This window comes from Chenopodium album, chromosome 4 (assembly GCF_948465745.1).
Source record: "Chenopodium album chromosome 4, dcCheAlbu1.1, whole genome shotgun sequence".
Classification (NCBI taxonomy): domain Eukaryota; kingdom Viridiplantae; phylum Streptophyta; class Magnoliopsida; order Caryophyllales; family Amaranthaceae; genus Chenopodium; species Chenopodium album.
In genome coordinates, this window is record NC_137837.1 from 73235476 (window position 1) to 73256652 (window position 21177).

General features: G+C 33.9%; 1 protein-coding gene across 1 annotated transcript; it reads left to right on the forward strand.

Moving 5' to 3' along the window:
• Positions 1 to 4879: 4879 nt before the first annotated feature.
• Positions 4880 to 7509, forward strand: LOC145628126 (uncharacterized). Its single transcript, XM_081680443.1, has 2 exons — positions 4880 to 7107; positions 7179 to 7509. The coding sequence occupies exons 1-2, from the start codon at positions 4880 to 4882 to the stop codon at positions 7507 to 7509; spliced, it is 2559 nt and encodes an 852-aa protein (XP_081536569.1).
• Positions 7510 to 21177: the final 13668 nt, after the last annotated feature.

The following is a 21177-nucleotide window of genomic DNA, read 5'->3' on the forward strand; positions in this document are numbered from 1 at the left end:
AATACGTGCATATCTTTTAGGGATTTGGTTTTACAGAATAAAAATATTTATTTTCTAATAAATCCCTTTTGGAAAAAGATAAGTTATTTTTGGAAAATATTTTCAGTAAAATAAGTTTAAATAAAATCTAATTTTATGGCAAGTATATTTTTTGTTAAAAGATACGGTAATTATATCTTTTGTAAAAAGATATGGTAAGTATATCTTTTATAAAAAGATATGGCAAGTATATCTTTTGTTAAAAAGATATGGTAAGTATATATTTTGTTAAAAGATATATTAGTATATTTGAAAAATATAAGATTTAGATAAAATCTGATTTTATGGTAAATATATCTCATTATTATTGATAGAATATATTCTTAACAAAAGATATATTTTTGGAAAACTTATTTTTGAAAAATATCTTTTATTTCTATCTTTTAATAAAACTTATCTTTTATGAAAAGAATAATTTGGGTGTACTATAAATATGCTCATATGTATTCATTCAAAGTTGAGGCTGATGAAGCTTAGTGGTCGTGCTTAATGGTTTCATCCTTCACCACGAAGCTAAGTCAAACCTCCAGGTCGAAGTTAGGTTCCAGTTACAGTTCGTCCAGTAAGTTCCAGACAGATCTTGAAGTGTCCAGCATATTAGTTTTATCTCTTTATTAATTGATATGTATTTAGAGTTATTCTGTAAGAGCTTGTAATTGGGAAAAAGGGTTTTGAGTGTTTTATGTATTGGGGTGTGAGAGTTCGTAAGGATTCTCGTTTTTATAATATTGTATTGTAAGAGTGCAATGTGTGAGCTTCTAGGGTGAAGCCGAATGAGCTTCTAGTGAGAGGCCGAGTGTAGGCACTTTGGGAGTGCTGAGTGAATCTAAGTTTGGGAATTAGATTGGGTAAGATAGGGTCTTATCGTGTAGCAAGTTTAGTCAGGAACTTGTGAGTAAAGGTCTGTCACTTAATAGGTTTGTAACTTGGTGTTTGCCCTATTATAGTGAATTGGTTTGGCTTGAAATCCCTAAGCTAGGGTCGAGGTTTTACTTCCAGTTGGGCCCTGGATGGTTTCCTCGTAAAATCCGCTTTGCATTGTCTAAGTTCCTAACAGCAATCAGTTTTATATATTCCGCGAAAAGTAGGCACTAGGGACATACTACAATTCACCCCCCTCTTGTAGTATATCATCCGAATTAACAGACTGCCTTTTGATCAAACATTTAAATATGTGATAAAAAAAATATAAAATCTAACTAAAATAAAAACATATATGTTCAAGCTAATCACATAGTTAGCTATGAAAGTGCATGTGTTATCCCAACCAACTTAATCCGTAAGGTCCTAATAGTAGTCCCTTTAAAATTAAATCTTTTTATATACAGAGCAACTACACATACACCTTATGATTATTTGTACATCAAAAACAAATCGAGTACTATAGGGAACATAATTAGTGTGGTCCTCGAAAATGTTCGGTCCTTTTAGTTATTTTATCGTTGCAACAACAACGCATGCAATGTATTAGCTTGACATATTAAGCCCAAATCAGGGCAGATGTGAGTCATTCGTGATCACACAAATGAAAAGTATTAGTCTTCGTCAAGCCCCTGAATTTATCAAAGAAAACAGGTGATAATGAAAGTAACCCTTCACTCTAATGGATCTAATCTTACTTCAAATGGCAAAACAAAGCCATGCTCTTAGGTCCCCATTTATTGGATTTGTCAAGTTTTACCAATTTGATGAATTTCGAAAGTGAAATTTATTGGTTGTTACATATACCCCGTGTACGTGGTTCTTAAACACGCATCAAGATCGACAATCACTAGAAATTTACTAGGAGAAGCCATATTCTCTTATGATTATATCTAGTAACGAACAAGTACAAGTATGTTTCAATTGTTCGATGGATATTCTGATGATTTCATCGAAAACTATACCAACTAAACTAACTCGTCTATTCACACAAAAACTTTAAAATCTTGCATTGTGTTATAGATTTGTGTTCAATATCAGCTTTCAAAAAGCAAAGCTATATGTCATGCAAATTGCGACTCGTCCAAAGCAGTTATAACAATAAGGAAGTATGCCTTTCATCTCGCATGATTTTTGGACTAACCATTTTTAATATCTCTAGTTATTATTTATCTCTTTTTCGTTTGCTAATATTTTTGTTGAAAAAATCACTAAATTAAAGGCTAAGGCTACCCTAGGAACTATGGTGCATGAAGTCAAACCTAATAGACCGCCTAAAAATTATTTGTACATTAACAAAGTTATAATTGCGACCAAATTGTATAATTATGGAAGTATTAGTTAATTAATTTTTGGAAATTATTTGTATATCGCTTGTAATGGTTGTTGAAGGCATAAGTTTTCCTACCAACATATGAACATACAATTAAACTAATTAAGTTCATTTAAGATTTAACCATAGACTTTATATTACACGCTTAGTTTAATGAATAAGCAAAAAAATGTAACAATTTTTAAAAAATAAAATAGATATGTAAAGTTAGGTGACCATAAATTAATACATTGTTGTGAAGTACTAATCTTACATAATTAAACACCCAACTTTAATTACTATTAAAAGTGGACTATACCCATTTCATGAACTAGATTGGGATACTATAGACTTAGTTTAGGAGTAAAACATCACTTTCGGATATTATTATTGGTCACACAATCAGAATAATGATGGATAGCAATATTTTATATTGGACTTTTCCCTTCATAATATGATCCTCGATCTTGGCTAAACCCATTTGTAACACAATTTAAATGTTCAAGTGATATGGTACGTTTAATAATGCATGATATGGTACGTTTAATAATGCATGTTGATTTTTTTTTTTTTTTTTTTTTTTTTTTCTTTTGGTTTACTCTATAACAAGCCAATCTCGACCAACAAGATCATTCCATTTTAAATTAACCTGAATAATTTAAGTGATAGAGTATAACATATATTCATGGATCTCAACCATCAGCTTCATCTTTTGGTTGAGACAGTTCTTTAATAGTTACACCCTAAACACCAGCTAGTCACGCACCTTAATGCAACCATGAAAGCCCCGACCCAATAGAATATGATTCAAATTTAGACCTAATTCTATATGTATTGACATGCTATTAATCCGACTAAACCGAGTAACGTTTACTTGACACAAAGTTTATGATTCGAGCTAAGTAAGTCGACTAATTTTTAATTGACATGATGGCAGATTGATTATGAGTTCTGAACTCAAAAATTCCCTTAGCTCACTAATTAATTAACAATTTAATTGAAAATATTGCAGTATAATAGTATATTACTATTGACTGCATGACGACATTCTGATAACAAGCACTACTAGAAAAACGCTATTTACCGATGGCAATCACCGACGGCCGCAAATAAGCATCGGTATTTAATTAATTTTCCGATGGTTAAAGTAACCATCGGGGTTTTTTTGGTTTACCAATGGCTATACTATCGGTAAATTATTTCCGATGGTATCAATCCATCGTAAAAAAAATACGAAAAAAAATAAAACCTCCCTGTTTTACCGATGGTAAGTTCCATCGGTGATTTTAATATAAAAATATTATAATTTTACCGATGGCTTCTTACCATCGGTAATGCCATCGGTAATATGTACAGTATATTAAAAAAAAAAAATCCCCAATTCATTTCATCAGTTCGAAACTGAAATTAAAACCCAAGAGAGAGAAAGTGTTTAGGGCGACGGCAGTTCGATTGCTCAGCCTCCGGCGACGCAACCGTCCGGCGACGCATCTAACTCTCCACATTCCGTCGGCTGCAAACCGTTGTGAAGTTGTAAGTAGTTTAAACTTCATTATTTTTGTTAATTATGACATTATGCTCGATTATTTACCGACGGTTCATAAATCTTAACAGTTTTGACAACCTAGCATCAACTTTACCGACGATCTCTTCCTATAGGTGAGTAATTTGTTTAATTTTCAATAACAATTGTCAAAACCCTAACTTTTTGTATTACAACTCCCTTAATCTATTTACACTAGTTTGTACTTCCAATTCAATTTTATTTTTTATAATAATAACTTAATTTTGTGTAATTTATGTTATTAGATCATTTAATTTTTTTTATAAAAAATTATATGTTAGTAGCTTGTTATTTGCATTTTTAATTAGCTTGTTAGTAGCTTGTTATTCGCTTGTTAGTACCATGTTAGTAGACTGTTGTTAGCTTGTATTTAGCATTTTATATATTAATATGTTAGTAGCTTGTTATTTGGTTGTTAGTACCATATATGGAAATTAAAAAATATATGTTTCTACAATGAATGAAAATTTATTTTGTTGTGAAATAAGTGCATATTTTTAAAATGATTTATTAATTTATATGACTTAGTATATGCAATGAAATGTGAATAATCGTGTTATGGTTTATAATTTTGTGTATGGATGTAACATGTACATGTCTCACAACTGCATCATGATTTACCTAGATATCCGTTCAAGTCATACACATTAGGTTTATTGCTTGAATTGTCCCGATAGGGACTGTTGTAAGACACTTAATCTCACTTAAGTGGTGACCTGTTTTTTAGTCTATGTAAAATTCAGGATACGTGTTTCCCAAATTTGTTCTCTGGGTACACATAGAAGTATACATCATTGCTTTGTTTCCCAAATTTGTTCTCTGGGTACACATAGAAGTATACATCATTGCTTTGTTTCCCAAATTTGTTCTCTGGGTACACATATAAGTATACACATCCAAAGATGGGTTAGGTTGGAGAGATAAGGACCCTTGGACATCATTCATATTAACTTCATTTATTGCTTTAATGTATCAAAAACCATAAGTATTTTATTTGGATTGAATATTGTGATCATTTGGGTGAGATGTGTAGAATTGCAATAATGAAACGAACAGAGCGTAGCTGGATGTATGAAAGGCTTGATGGCCGAAACATTAGACAGGAGTTCGTGAAAGGGGTTGATGAATTCATTCAGTTTTGTAAAGATAATCCGGAGAGTAGTAAAGTTGACGAGGTTAGATGCCCTTGTGTCATATGTAAAAACCGACAGCTACATGATTCGGAGACTGTCAAAGTGCACTTGTATAGCAAGGGTTTTGTTCCAGACTATTATGAATGGATGTGTCAAGGTGAAGGTTTTCCTGGCATCCCACCCCCACAACCTAATCCATACAATGAAATGGTATTGGATGCCTTTGGGAATGACCCACCTAACATGGGTGTCGGAGACGAGAGTCATGTTGAGGAGGAAGAACCAAGCCCCCAAGCTAAGAAGTTCCTTAATCTGCTGACGGAATCTGAGCGTCCTTTATATGAAGGGAGTACTATGTCTGTTTTGGAAATGGCGTCTAGAATTACAAGTTTGAAGTGTGAGTACAATTTGCCTCACAGGTGTGTGGATGGGTTTGCTTCTTTGATGAATGAAGCAATTCCTGACAACAACAACATGGGAAAGACCTTCTACGAGGTTAAGAAAGTAGTAAACGGATTAGAGCTTCCACATGAGAAAATACATGCCTGTCCAAAAGGTTGCATGTTGTTTTGGAAGGATGATGTGGACTTATCCAAATGCAAAGTGTGTGGTTGTGAAAGGTACAAGAAGACATCAAAAGGAAGTTTAGTGCCCTTGAAAGTGCTTATTTATTTCCCGATCACACCTAGGCTGCAGAGGTTGTTTACAACAAAGAACATTTCACATGAAATGACATGGCACGCAAAAAATCCTATAGTTGCAAACACAATGGCTCATCCTTGTGACAGTGATGCGTGGAAACACTTGGACAAGACCTTCCCAGAATTTGCATCAGAACCAAGAAATGTGAGACTTGGTTTGTGCACCGATGGGTTTGCTTCTCATGGTAAGTTTGGGGGCCAATATTCTTGTTGGCCAGTCATACTAACACCATATAACTTGCCTCCTTCTTTGTGTATGAAAAGGCAGTTCATGTTTTTGTCTCTTCTAGTTCCCGGTCCTAAAAACCCAAAGGGAAACTTGGATGTCTATATGCAACCACTCATTGAAGAACTTAAGCAGTTATGGGATGTTAGGGCAACCACTTATGATCTTTCGAAGAAGCAGAACTTCACAATGCGGGGCGCCATACTTTGGACCATTAGCGACTTCCCGGCATACGGAATGTTATCTGGATGGTCTACTGCTGGTAAGAAGGCTTGTCCGTACTGCTTAGACAAATCCAAAGCATTCTGGCTCGATCATGGTGGAAAAGTTTCATGGTTTGATTGTCACCGTCAATTTCTTGATCCAAATCACCCATTTCGGAAAAGCAAAACAGCTTTTTGTAAGAATAGAGTTGAAAAGGGGTCACCACCGCATATTATGTCCGGCCTAGAGTTATGGGAATGCGTGAAGGACTTGTCGAAGGCAACTGATGGTCCTGCAGCTCTGAAATTGCTTAAAAAGGCCAAGAAAGGTTGGTTTAAGCAAAGCACTCTATGGGAGCTTCCTTATTGGAAGCATTTGCTCATACGTCATAATCTGGACGTAATGCACATTGAGAAAAACTTTTTTGATCAACTCATTCACACAGTCATGGATGTAAAAAAGAAAACTTGTGACACAGTGAGTGCTCGACGAGACATTGAAAAATACTGCAGAAGACCAGAACTCCATGTTGTTACTGATGAAAGAGGTAAAGAGTACAAACCGAAAGCCCCATTTGCCCTTGAAAAGCCCCAGAGGAAGGTCCTTTGTGAATGGATTCGGGAATTACGATTTCCTGATGGTTACTCTTCTAATTTGAGTAGGTGTGTAGACATGCAAACATGTAGACTCCACGGATTGAAAAGCCATGATTTCCATGTGTTCATGGAAAGACTGTTGCCAGTGGCCTTCAAAGAATTGCTCCCTACTCATGTTTGGAAAGCAATAATTGAAATCGGCCAGTTTTTCAGAGACTTGTGTTGCTCCACAATAACACATAGCGACATGGACCGTTTGCAAAACAACATTGCTGAGATTATTTGCAAGCTAGAGAAAATTCCCCCCCCCCCCTCATTCTTCAACTCAATGGAGCACCTACCGGTCCACCTCCCATACGAGGCAAGACTAGGCGGTCCAGTTCAATATCGATGGATGTATCCATTTGAAAGGTAAAAGAAACTCATTTATGAAAACGTGTCTATGTTGTTGCAATAGTAATAAATCTAGTATGTCTTTGTAGGTTTTTGAATCATTTGAAACGCAAAATCGGAAACAAGGCTCGAGTTGAAGGGTCTATATGCAACGCCTACCTTACCGAGGAAATTGCAAACTTTTGCTCCAATTATTACCAAGATGGAGTTGATACAAAAACTAGAGACCTTAGTAGAAATGCAAATGCTGAGGTAGATTCTAACACTAATCCAAACGACAAAATCCCAGAACTATTCAAGGTTGATTGTGGTCGTGCTCCTAATCAAGGACGAATGCGTTGGCTTGATACTAAGGAACTCGAAAGGGCACACTTGTATGTCTTATCCAATAACGACATTCTTGATGTGTATGAAAGGTGAACAATTAACATTCGTTCTAAGATTTTCCAAAGAGATTACAATTACGTAATAGATCCTAACTTTGGTTCCTCTATCAGGGAGTTTGAGGAACACATTCTTTAATCAAGACCTAATATGCGTAGGGAAGATGTCTGGCAGCAATTTGAAAAGCAATTTCCCGATTGGTTTCATGATAAGGTAATAGGTTGTTCAGTTATGATACGGTGGTTAAGTCTAAATCTATAACATATCTAGCTAAATCGTTTGGATCTTTATAGGTTCTTCATGACAAGCCGGCTGAAGATGTGTTGCATGCATTGTCGATGCGACCTTTTAGTCGTGTACGCACTTGGAGGCAGTTGTTTGTCAATGGTTTTAACTTTCAAACTGAAATCAGCGGAAGATATAAGTCCACAATGAATTATGGTGTATGTGTCACAAATGCAGAGGGTGGACAGTATTTTGGCACTTTAGAGGACATCATTGAGCTTGTCTACACAGGTCCCGTGCGATCGTATAAGACCATATTGTTCAAATGCAAGTGGATGGACTCTGTCAGGGGGATGACAATACATGAACAATACAAGATCATTGATGTAAACCATACAAAAAATACCCACTGTACGACCCTTTTGTGTTATCTTACCAAGTTAGCCAGGTGTACTACGCACCCTACCCTAGTTTGAAAAGAGATCGTGCACAGTGGTGGGCGGTGATTAAAACAAAAGCTAGATCAGTCGTTGATGCTCCCGTTGACTTGGAGTTTCTGCAAGAAACAAGTCCCGATACACCTACAACATTATGTGCACCCCAAGACATTCCTGACTACGTTGCATACAATGATGGCGTTGGTAATGAATCAGATGATGAGATTGTTCTCGAAGAAGGTCCGTTCTCCAGTGACGATGAACCAAAATTTGAATCCACCGACAACGATGAGGACGAGGATGATCTTGTTTGGTTTGATGATAGTGACGGTGAAGATAGTGGTTCCGATGATGGTATCAACAGTGAAGATGGTGATGAAAGTTTCGAGCATAGCCAGGAGTAGAGCATACCTTACCGATACGTATTATGATTATAATTTGTCATGTAGTAAAGTTTGTATTTTTGCTTAACTATTAAATTAAACCTTTGAGATAATATGTGGTATGGTTTATGTAGACTTTTAGTAAATTATTTTCAAACTTAGATCCGATTTTATGTATTGATAATCATGCATGTCATGTTGTTTTAATTCATTGTTCTACTTGTTATGCTAATGTAGTACAGGTCACAATGAATGGGAAGGGAAAAAAAGGTAGTGGTACTACTGGAAAGATGCCTCGATCCAAGATTAGCCATTCTCAACAGTTGGAAGACAGTCAGATTCCTGACACCGAGACACAGTCAGAAGAAGAAGGGAATTTGGGACTTGGGAACAACACACAAGTGCCAGAGACACAGAGCCAGAGTGGTCAGACTAGACAGCCACACACTCAGACTCGGCAGCCACACAGTCAGAGTGGTCAGCAAGGACAGAGCTCCCAAACACCGGCTAAGAGGAGATTACACCTTACTGGTTTGTGGTAAGTAAATCAGATAGTAGTACTAGAATATACTGAGTATAAAGTTGAACTCTGACTATTCTTTCATGTCAGATTCTAGAACTGAAGTTATGCAAAATATCATCCTTGACACAATACTAGCCATAAATCTTGCCAGCATAATCAAGTAGAAGGGCCTTATGACTGAGACTGATCAGCAATTTATTCACACTCAATTTACAGTAGCATATAAATTACCAAATCCCTTTCCCCCCTTCTTCATAATAATCACCTAGCCTAAGTGAAAATGTTTATAAAGATGCACTAAAATGCCACCAGATCACCTGCCAAAATGCAGAAATATACATGACTTCCTTAAATGATTTTTATAGAACCTGCATAACTTCTTAGACTAAAGCTTTGTTATATTTAACTAGATTTAACTTTTTTCCTTAGCTAAACTTATGGTCTCCTTATCCTTAATTTGAATTAAGATCTAATGGTCTTCTTGGATTTAGTTTGGTTGCGAATGAAACTGCCAATCTTAGAATGAAATTGCCCAGAAGTGATCATAAGAGCTATTAAGTTCAATTAAACAGCTAATAATTAAATTCAGGTAATTCAGATCAATTCTAAAATTCAGTTAAAGGATTCTAATGAATTCTGATTAGGCACATCCAAGTAAAAAAGAATGAAATCCAACAAGCTGAACACATACAGTAGTATATAAGCACACAATTACAACTCGGTAATCCGAAATGCCAACACAACACACTCCTTACACCCTTTTTGCTTCTTGCTTTAGTATGCTGTCTTTTTGCTTCTGAATTAGCTTGATCTTATAGTCGGGGGAGGGATGTTGTTGTGGTTCCGCCCCTATTGTCCTTGTTGCCCCTTGCTATCCTTGTTGTTGTTGTGTTTCTGCCCTGCTGTCTAGACCTTCCTGCCCTTGCTTTCCCTGTTGTTTTTATAAGTCATGAAATTTTTTTGTTGCTGCCCAACAATCAACATATGAACAATACATTTGACCTTGTTGTTTACATGGTAAAATGTTGTTTTTATTAGTATGGGTATAAGCTGCTGCTTTTATTAGTATGGCAATAAGCTCAACTTACATTGTTGTTTACATGGTATAATGCAAGGTTTGACGATAGTTTGATCGCTAAGGCCATCACGCAATGCATGCAAGGCTATTTTAGGAACGGATGGCATAACTATGGGGTAGTAGATGCTGGCACCAAGGAACATTGGTGGAATTTGTTCAGTGTACGCTTATCCTTGCTAGTTATTCTATTACTTATGGTTTTTTTCCTTGCTAACTATTATCTAACTAATGGTTTTTTCCCTTTACAGAAAATGTTTGAATGGGATGATGCCCTTGATGCACAAGTAAGAAAAGAGTATCACTCCAAAGCTGGATATCGACTTCGTGACATGTTCAACCAAGTCACCTTGAAGATGGGTGGTAGGAAGCCTAAATGGATGAGTGACGAAGCACACAAGGAGATGATGGAAGCCAGAAAAACCGATCCAGAATTCATTAAGAGATCTGAGCAAAACAAGAAGAACAGGAGAGGTGGTTCCTTGTCTAATGTAATTGAAGCGTCTCACTACCAGGGTTCGATTTCTGCTGCACAACACGCAAAGAGGATGGTAAGGCCACTTGTATAAACCGTGAATGGATTGTTATAACATATAAATTTGACTTACAAGTTATAAGTGTTCGATAATTATGTGTAGGCTAAGGAAAAAGGCGGCGTCCTCCCAAATGCTGGGGAGCTTTACTTGAAGACGCACTTCAAGGAAGTGCCTGGAAAAGGACAGGTTCCGGCTAGTAAAAAAGTCAAACACATTGCGGTAAACATGCTATAGTGACCTATTTTCATGCAATTTTTAGTTCGTTCTGATGCTGCTCCCCTCCCTTATGATGCTCCCCTCCCTTATGCTGCCCCCCTCCCTTATACTGCTGCTACCTTGCTACTTCCCCATTCCCTTCTGCTATTCCCCTGTTGCTGCCCCTCCTACCAGATTTTTCTTGATTGTTCTTTGTAACACTGTGATGAGTTTAAACTTGTATTAAAGTTAATTCAAGCAATAAAGATTCATATGATCTTTTAAAGGATTTAAGAAAAAGTAAACAAAAACAGTATCATTTATCTTAAGAAAAAGTCACTGATTTTCTTTTTGAAATTATGCAATTATAACCATTTTTTTGTAAGAAATCTTCATATTCAAGATCACAATTGACTTTAAAAGTCTTTTAGTGATTTTAATTGTGCTATTTTAAAGTGATTTTAATTGTGCTATTTTAAAGTCTTTTAGTGATTTTAATTGTGCTATTTCAAAGTAAGTGGGGAAAGAGAGAAAGGAGGGGGAAGGGGGGAGTGTGTGACATTAGACCTCAAGCAGTTTAATTGTAATCCAACTTGTCAATAGCTTATTAAAATTTTGATGTCATTACAGCATTACTTAATGCCTGAATTTCATTTTTTTAAAGCAGTGTTAACCAGTTTGCGGTATGAAAGTGGGTACAGGAATGCAAATTGTTTCTAGTTTTTTTAAATTACTTTGTATTGCTCATGTATGAATTTTCCTTTTTTTTTGGATTGCAGTTCGCGGGAGAGAAACAGAGGGAGGGATGGGGGGAGGTAACAGGGGATAAGCCATGTCCATATAGTGCAATTGATTTGCTAGTGTTAAGTTTTTGTAGATCTTGTGATGTTATTGTATACCAAATCAATACGTGATGACTGAATATCATATATACTAAACGCACAAAAATAAATCATCTATATAGTCAAAAAAGGATATATTAGTGCACATCATAGTTCATGATAGTAGAGAGGCCGTGTTTATGCTAATTAAAGTGAAAAAAAGTGATATATAGTAAATATAAATGACATTAGCTTAAATTAAACATAAATCAAGAGGTTATCCTTGCTTAAATTAAACTCTCTGATGTAGCACCTTTATATACACATAATAGAAGTTGTCAAGAACTAATGGCTCCTTCACTGATTTGGTGGTGACTGCCCTGCTGTCACATTCTCTGGCAGACCCTCATTCATTGGGTGACCTCTCCTTCTCCTGCGCACATAAAACACCCAGCCATGGTCCTTATGGATCAGTGTATTCGTTACATTCTAGTAATCATTTTTCTGTTCTACTGCCCCCCTCCCTTATGCTTTTTTACTGTTACACTTTTAATTAAGCTAGCAGTTATACTGAATGGCCTGGTATGATGCACCTGATTGGTGATAAGGAACATAAATTAATATGACATGAATGTGGTGTTTAATATGAGCATGTAAGATAGTTGCCATGTGTGTTCATTTTCCAGTACTTAAAAGATACGTGTTGAATATGAGTTCATTGTTTCTTGACATAATTTTACCTAAACGTCCAAACTTGTTGCAGGAAACTTTCCAGAGGAAAATGGATGAATCAAGTAGTCAAGGAGTGGCTTGCGACCCTAATCGGGTGTACTTTGAGACTGTTGGGGGCCGAAACAGGGGAAAGGTGAAAGGTTTGGGCCGGGCAAGAGTGATCATTTGTACTACGACACTCCTCAAGGACGACATGGTGCCTCACAGATGTACACACCATCCATTGTGTCTCAGTTACACACACTATTTCAGGAAAAGGTGCAAGCTATGCAATCTCAGTTCCAAGAAGAGTTCCAAACACAAGTGAATGCCGAGGTGGAGGCACGAGTTCAGGCACAAGTTAAGGCACAAATTGAGCAGGCTTTGGCCACCGAGAGAGCCAATATGGAGAAGAGACAACAAGCTTGGTTTGAGGAAATTAAAAAGGGAATGTTGCAGTACGGGCCAAATCCTTTTGCCTCCTCATCATCATTTTTCAATCGTCCCGATACTGAAACGGACGACGATGGTGCTAATTAGTAGTCTATCTTTAGCTTCTTAGATAATTTTGACTCCTCATCATCATTTTTCATGTGTATAGGCCTCTGTTATTTGCCTTTACCTGAAAACTAATTAGTAGTATATTTTTAGCTTATTAGATAGTTTTTAGTATCGGCCTTATGACTATGTTAGTATCTAATTGTTAAGAACTTAGATACTTTTTACACTAAAGTGGTTCAATTGAAGTATGTCAACATACAATATCAATGTTGGATGTGGTATGTTTGAATGCAATGCAGGATATGAAAACAGGTTAACAATTGGATAATGGTAGTAATAAAAACAGGAATATAGTGGTATATTATGGTGGTAATAAATGGAAGGAAATCTGGTTAAATACAAAGAAACTACCGATGGCCAAAAGCCGTCGGTAATTATGAAATTCATTTTTTAAATCATATTACCGATAGCTAAATTCCATCGGTAAATTAATTAATACATTTTTATAAAAGCTATTACCGATGGCTAGACACCATCGGTATTATATTAAAACCGATGGCTTTAAGCCATCGGAAAAATTACCAAACTACCGACAGCTATATGCCATCGGTATATTAAATTCTGCCGATGGTCAAAAACCATCGGTAATAATATAATACCGATGGTGTTTAGCCATCGGTAATAGGTTCCGATGGTGCAAATCCATCGGTATCTGTTAGAAATGGCGATGCGTACCGTCAGTAGTTACCAATGGTAAAAGCATCGGTAATTTATATACCGATGGCTTGTCCATCGGTAATTTTAGATTTTCCGACGAATTGACTACCAACGGCTTTTTACCGATGGCGGCCATCGGTAAACAGAGTACCGATGGTTTTCCTTATAATTACCGATGGATTTAAGCCATCGGTAATAAGCTGAATTCTTGTAGTGAAGGAAACTAGTGAGTGCCCCGGGCGTTGTCCCGGGTTCTACTGTTGTAGAAGTACAATCGATAATTTTTTAAAAGGTTTTTCAAAATTGCAATTGTCATTATCAAACCAAAATTGAGTTATTCTTTGAATATAGTTTTTTTTTTTTTATTTATTTTAAATTGAAATTTGTGGTTTGCACTTATATAAATTCTTTTCCATACGAAAACCATAGTTGATACTGGCTTAGATGGTTAAATAGTCATATGTGTTACAGGAGGTTGAGGTTTCAAACCTCCTTATCCTTATGTTTCACATCAATGTTTTTAGGAACGCATTTTAATATATTAGTATAGATAATAAACTTACCATTTCGCATCTAATGTTACAAGATACTAATTTTTTTTGGTGAAAATGTTACAAGATATTTTTGCATGAAAGTAGGAATTGGTAAGGGTATTTAAGGAAAAGGATTAAAAAATTATTACGTCCGATGATAATTTTAGGACGCAATTTCGCTAATTAGTGACTAATGAATCTTACAAGTTTTCCATGTATGTTAACGTGGAAATTACACGGTTTCTACTTTGACTTTTTTTCAAGGAAAGTTCATTTTGACAAGCAACTAAACAAGTTCTTTCAAGATTCCATATTGTTCTAGTCTAGACCACCTTCAAATCTTCAATAAGCCTTTTGATCCTATGCCACTGTCCGCTATTAGGGGTAAAACTGAGTTGGATCTCCTAATTTGTGTATGGGATAATCAATACGAGTATATAACACTAAAAATGATATCCCTGATGAACTAAATCCATAATTTTGGATACTCGAATTTTTGAATTGGCTATTGAATGTATGATATGACATCTAGCTAAATTCAAAAATAAAGTTAGAGCTTAATAAAAAAAATTAGGGCTTGTTCACATTTACTGAACTGAGCTGAACTGAATTGATTGGAGCTAAACTAAACTGAACTGAACTGATTGGAGCTGAACTGAACTGAACTGAACTAAATATTTATGAGAGAAGGAAATTAATTAAGAGCTGAATTGAACTGCACTGATTGAAGCTGAAGTGAACTGATAACTGATTGGAACTGAACTGAACTGAACTAAATTGAACTAAAATTAAGCTGAAGTGAACAACTGATTAACATTATCACATGACATCACCCTACATTTATTATTACTGTAATACTTATACTTTATACTCAAATTGTATAGCAATTAGTAAACATTTGTAAGTTTATGTTTCCTCGAACAACAATGTTTAATTTGATTTTTAAAAAAGAAAAAAAAAACGAGAAACAGACGAGTAAATATGAAGTATAGAAGCTTATTGGATTGTCATTCAAAACAAAACCTATCATCATACTTGTTTGCCAGATTTTCAAATTGGGTGTTCAATCCGATAACCATATATCAATGCAACTTTTATTTGATACATACACTATCTTTCAAATTTAATATCTAATCTAATTTATGGATTTTTGAATAAGTTTGCTCTCGTACTATTAACTGCTATCAGCAATTCATTGGCTAGCATTAGATCCGGCATGAAACAAAAGCTTAAGGAAAATATTTAAGGTAAATATAAGAATGTGAAAGTGTTATAGTAGCATGTTTAGTGTGAAAATCATGAGGTGAGAATATATAGCCAATTTTAGGATAAGAGTGTTGACATTCACATGCAAAATTACTAGTTTCTCACTTAGAGAAAGTAAAGGGCGAATTAGGTTTACTATGAGAAGGGAAATTGATTGATACCAGAACATCCTATGATATATTTATCAAATAAATTCAACTAATTAAATGCTTATGTAATCCACATGTTTTTATAACAAATTCACGTTCCTAGGTAGAAAATGCTTATTTTCTTTACACATTTAGGGTTTACTTTTCTATGGAATTCATGATTATATACTCATAATAATAGTCTAGTAATTTTCATCAAAATATTTAAATTAAATCTCATGCACGTACAAATTATTGTTCTACTCCATCACCTCAACTTCAAAGTCGTTAATGATGATAGCTACCCTATATGACTCCGATCCATTTCATACATAATTTTTAATTTCATTGACTCTAAGTTTGAAGAGTTACAAAGTAGGGAGTGTATTGTTAGAAGATCAGAAGAGATTGTAAGTACACAAGGAGAGTTAAGAAAAACGTCACATTCGATCATGCGCAATACTTCCTCCAAAACCATGAATTTTATGTGCTACATGGTCTTGGAAACTTTAATTTCTATTAAAATTATGGAGTTTTATACTTACAATTTCTAAGATTTTATAGATATTATACATTGTATGAGTATAAAAATGTCAAATGAATTACTATTAGATTTGTATTAATGTGTATTTATCAAATATGTAATTTTTTTTTTCCAATCAGGATTTGTGTAATTTAAAATACTACCTTAGTTTCATGTTATTTGCAACGATTTGACATAAAGTAGAGAGGAAAAATGTCTAATTGTTGCAAATAATAAAAAACGGAGGTAGTAAAATTTTAATCAAATATTTCTCACTTGATTTATACTCAACTCAATGTGAAAACTGAAATGTGTGTAAATTTGCTAAGTATGGACCGGTGAAATTGCGATTGAGTTGCATGGTTGTGAACTTGTGATATGTTTTCTCCGTAAATTTGTGGGAATTTAAATGAAATATGAATGTGTATGATAGATTTATGTTAAGCTTGCATGTTGTACACTTGTACTATCTAATGATGGGCTTGATTTAACATATGGTGATGCATGTATGCAATGATTTATGAGAGCTATAAATCAATTATTCAAACTGCCTTAGCTTGTATGAGTTTATTTCTTGAATTGATTTGGGACTTTGGGTGTTGATATTGAAAAAAATTATGCATATATTATATATATATATATATATATATAAGGGAACAACAAGAAAGATATACTATAAACTTTTGGAAAGGATTGATGAAGAATTATAAGAAAGCTCTAAAAATTAAAGCATGAAAGATGTGATTGAAAAGCTTAAAGATTAATTTAACTAGGATAGCAATTAAACTGGTTTGTTTAAACTAAAAGCTAAGACGTGACTAATGTCAACCTAAATAATTCTGAAAAGAAAGTAGTAAAAATGACTAAAATAAGCCTCTTAACCCTAGGGTACGAAGGAAGTAAATATAAGGCTAGCTAGGGAGGGGGGAAATCTCAAAAAAAACCCAAAGTAGCCATCTAAAATAAGTTAAATAACAAGCAAGTTTTCAAAATGCCCTGTTCCGCCCCTCTCACGGTCGAAGAGCAGGTAATGACTATCTATATTGGCACGGTTTAAGTGGGACACAGTCGTTTAATTTTGGCCTTGCGATTTTTCCTAAGCCAAATGACCAAGTCTTAACAAACCGTTGTTTTAGCAGTTTGATTTCCACAATAGGCGTGATCACGAATCAAACCTTGGCAAAAAAATCGGCCCAATTCTGGCCGGTATGGGCCCAGATTTGGGCCATAAAACTATGCTCAAACCCGCTATTTTGGACCAAAAATTTAACTAAATAACACTGAAATTTTATGTTCCCCCAACCAAAAAATAAAATTAATTTGGGTCGGGTCGCAAATTTGTGCCCAAAAAATCTACTTAAACTGACATTTTTTGGGCCGAGGTTGTTTGAATTAGGAGTCTATTACAAATTGAATTCATGCATGGGGATAATCTATTAGTTGATAATTTTATCAAAATTTGTATGAAAAAGAATGATTAATTAATAAATGTTGACACATCCATCAAATAAATATGTAGTAAAAGAAGATTAAATGAATTCTTTATCACATACGAAGTATGGATACATTCTAAATGAGAAGAAAATGTTAAACTATACTAATTGGAAACGAGTAGAACAAAAAGGATCGAAAGGAACCGTTCATCTTACATAACCAATTAATTATACCCCACCATCTAATATATGCCCAAAAAAAAAAAAAAATTAAAAAAAATTAAGTGCGATTTATAATTGATATGAGGATGGAGAGATTGGGTTCATATTGTCATGCAGTCATGCACTATATCGATTCATGAGTTGAATCGTTAGTATGGCTTTAAAAGATCGATTTTTTAAAATTGAGTCAATTTATTAATTAATGACATTTGAAGTTGATTGCTTGATTAAATTATTCCTGGTCAATTTTTAGTACAACTATTGAAGGTGTTGTTGATCGAATACATGGCCATAATATAATTAGAGCAAAAACAAAGGCAAGTAGGAGGTTAAAATGCCAAATTAATGAAGCATTAAAATGTTGATGTAAGAGTGAGAGTGAGTGATTATGTGTGTGTAACATTCATGGATATAAACCGCCTATAAATAAGGCCATATATGTGGGACCCAATACCAATATATTTTATGTAACAATAAGTCAAGAAGTGACAATAAATGGGGACCTGGTTCATCATCTTCCAGGCAAATGACCCCACATTAGCATAATTCCTTATGCAGATATTTGGGCATACACCAAAAGGTCATTTGTCACATAAAAAGTGGATTTTGATGCACCCATTTTTTAGATCTTCCTCTAATCTCATAACCAAGTGCCCATTCAACCACTGCCCCTAAGCAATGGGCACTTGATAATTGGCATAGGTTTTTATTTAGTCATAGGATTTATTTTGGGGCAAGATATTTACCAAAGTTATGGAAAATGATATATCATATATAAAGTATAAGTATTTTAACTCCAACTAGTTGTTCTTCAATATATTAAGTGTTTATAAATAATAGTACAAGTACAACACTAACAGATCGACGAATACTCAAAATTCAAAAATGTTTAAAAGTTTAATATGTCCCAAAATCTAGAAGATCGGTAGTAGAGCACTAGAGCTCCCATTTCCTCTCAATCATGAAATTGAGAGTTTGATTTTCACCATCTCCAACTTATAATGCGCGGTATTACAGTGATTATATTATTTTTTTAAAAAAACGACTCAAGTTTTAATCTATATGACTGAAGTTTCCTTATGGTTTGGGATCTCCGTATCTCTAGTCATTACACCTCTTGACATATGGTAGAAGTTGTGCCACAAGTGATAGAGTTGTTTAGTTTTTACCATTAGATTTATAAATTAAAAGTCATTCATTTTTCACATATAATACAATCTACTATCTCCATCTCTTTTTGTTGGATACGTTTAAATTTGACACATTTATGAATGTTCATTTTACATTATAAGCATTAGTTATTACTTATTAGTAACAAATTATATTCCCTCAAAAAAGTGACAAATTATATACAAGTGGTTATCTTTTCTAAATGTACTCAATGAAACAAATCAAATTAAGGGTTCGTTTGGCATTGTTGTGGTGTTCTGTTTTTGGTTTTTTATTTTTTAAAATCACATGTGATATATGTCATATAATGAATTAAAAATTAGTCGACTTGTTAAAATCATGATAATTTTGAACACTTACAACACAAAAGTGAAAACACCTTTAATTTTTCTTATTTCCCATTTCTTGTTTTTTTGTAAGAAAAAATAATAAAATAATGAAAACAAAATGTGATGTCAAACAAGCCTTAAGATCTCATTTGATTATTTTTTATTATGAAAATTAGAAGATTGTCTTTAAATTAAATATGAATAGAATCAATAAATCATGCCCCTCCAAAAAAAAAAAAAAAAAAAAAAAAAAAACAGAATCAATAAATCAAAGTGAGTAAAACAAAAAAAATTAAAATAGCTAAAATAAAAAGTGAATTGGATTTTAAAATAAAATTAAAAAAAAAAAAAAAAAAGAACAAAGGGAGCTAAAATATTTTGATACGCATTATAAAATATAATTTAATACAGTATTTGATAGCTACATCAAATACTGTATTAACACAGACCAGGATTGGGAAGAAGTCGGTTTTGCAACAAAAAAGCAAGGAAATGTTCAGCTGTCAAAAAATAAAATAAATAAGAAAAGAGGAAGACAGAAAAGAACCTTTAGAAAGGAAAGGTTAATTTGTTGAGGGCCTTTTAAACACTTATCCATCTATCCTATTGTCTCTTCATTGTGTGGACTGCGGTCCCATTGTCTCATTACCACGTGTCGATATTAGCTGCCAAGAATCACACCATTAACCGCCTAAGCTCTCACTATAGTCTATGCGCTAATCACCTCTTTAATCGGTAAAGGCTACACATACAATTGTTGTATGTGATCCCTACATACAACCTTAATTTGTCATGTTTTTATTGGCTAATATTATGGGTCCAAGTTCCATTTAAATTCAATTTATATTTGAATCCTAGTTTTCTCCCCTTTTTAATGATGTGTCAAATTTCTAATGGTGTTTTATGTAGGGACCACATACAATAATTGTATGTGTATCAGCTCTCTCTTTAATCACATTCATTTTTATGTTTTATTTAAGAAAAATGTTATACATAGCTTTTAGGGTTATATATAAACATTAAATACACTCTTAAAAAATGTTTAAATTTATAAAATTATGACAAAAATACACTAATTACACGATTTACGTATATATTTTTGTCACAAATTCCTAATTTTATACAATTTTTAAGAGTATATTTAATGTTTATATACAACCCTAAGGATTATATATAACATTACCCTTTATTTAATTGTAAAGTTTAAAATATTACATTTCATATACTAAGGTACGCGTATATTATAATATTTACTAAAATAAGTAGTATAATTCTTGTAATTAGGTAGCACTACGTATATTATAATATTTACTAAAATGTAATCTTTTATTGAACTGTTGTGCTCTACTCTGCTCTATACAAATTTGTTATGTTTTGCTCTGCTCTGTTCTGTCGAGCCTTGCTCAACATTGCTTTGCTTAGTTTAGATAAGCTGCTCTGCTTTGCTCTATTATTGAAATATGCTCTTAACTGAACTGATTGGAGTTGAACTGAACTGAATAGATCTAAAATGAATTGTTTATAAGATAAGAAAACTAGAAATTGAAATGAAATGATTGTAGCTGAACTAAACTGAAATAATTGGAGCTGAATTGAGCTGAACTAAAATTAACCTGAAGAGAACAGGACCTTACTCAATTTTCTTTCACCATTAACACATCCTCTTGCTACGTATTTAAAAAAAAGCTAGACGAACAAAATAATTAATCATGATAATGTATACATAGTATCTTATTTAGCCCTTCCCTATAATCGATGATATAATTATTTTGACAAATTCGTTAGTTTAATTACCTTCTTTAATCATTTCCTACAAGTCGAAGGAAGTAATAACCTTTCCATTCTAATTTTAAATATTAATTGTTCAACTTGTTTAATTTCACCTATTCCATGAAAAATAAGTTCAAAAAATTTTATATCCATACCTTTTACAAAATAGTGTTTGACAATTGTAATATCCTCTAAAATATTCATTT

Excerpts from the sequence above, each read along its gene's own strand:
- LOC145628126 (XM_081680443.1), top strand. The coding sequence starts at position 4,880 with ATGAAACGAACAGAGCGTAGCTGGATGTATGAAAGGCTTGATGGCCGA. Across the intron at positions 7,108-7,178 it reads TGGATGTATCCATTTGAAAG|GTTTTTGAATCATTTGAAAC; the intron begins GTAAAAGAAACT and ends ATGTCTTTGTAG.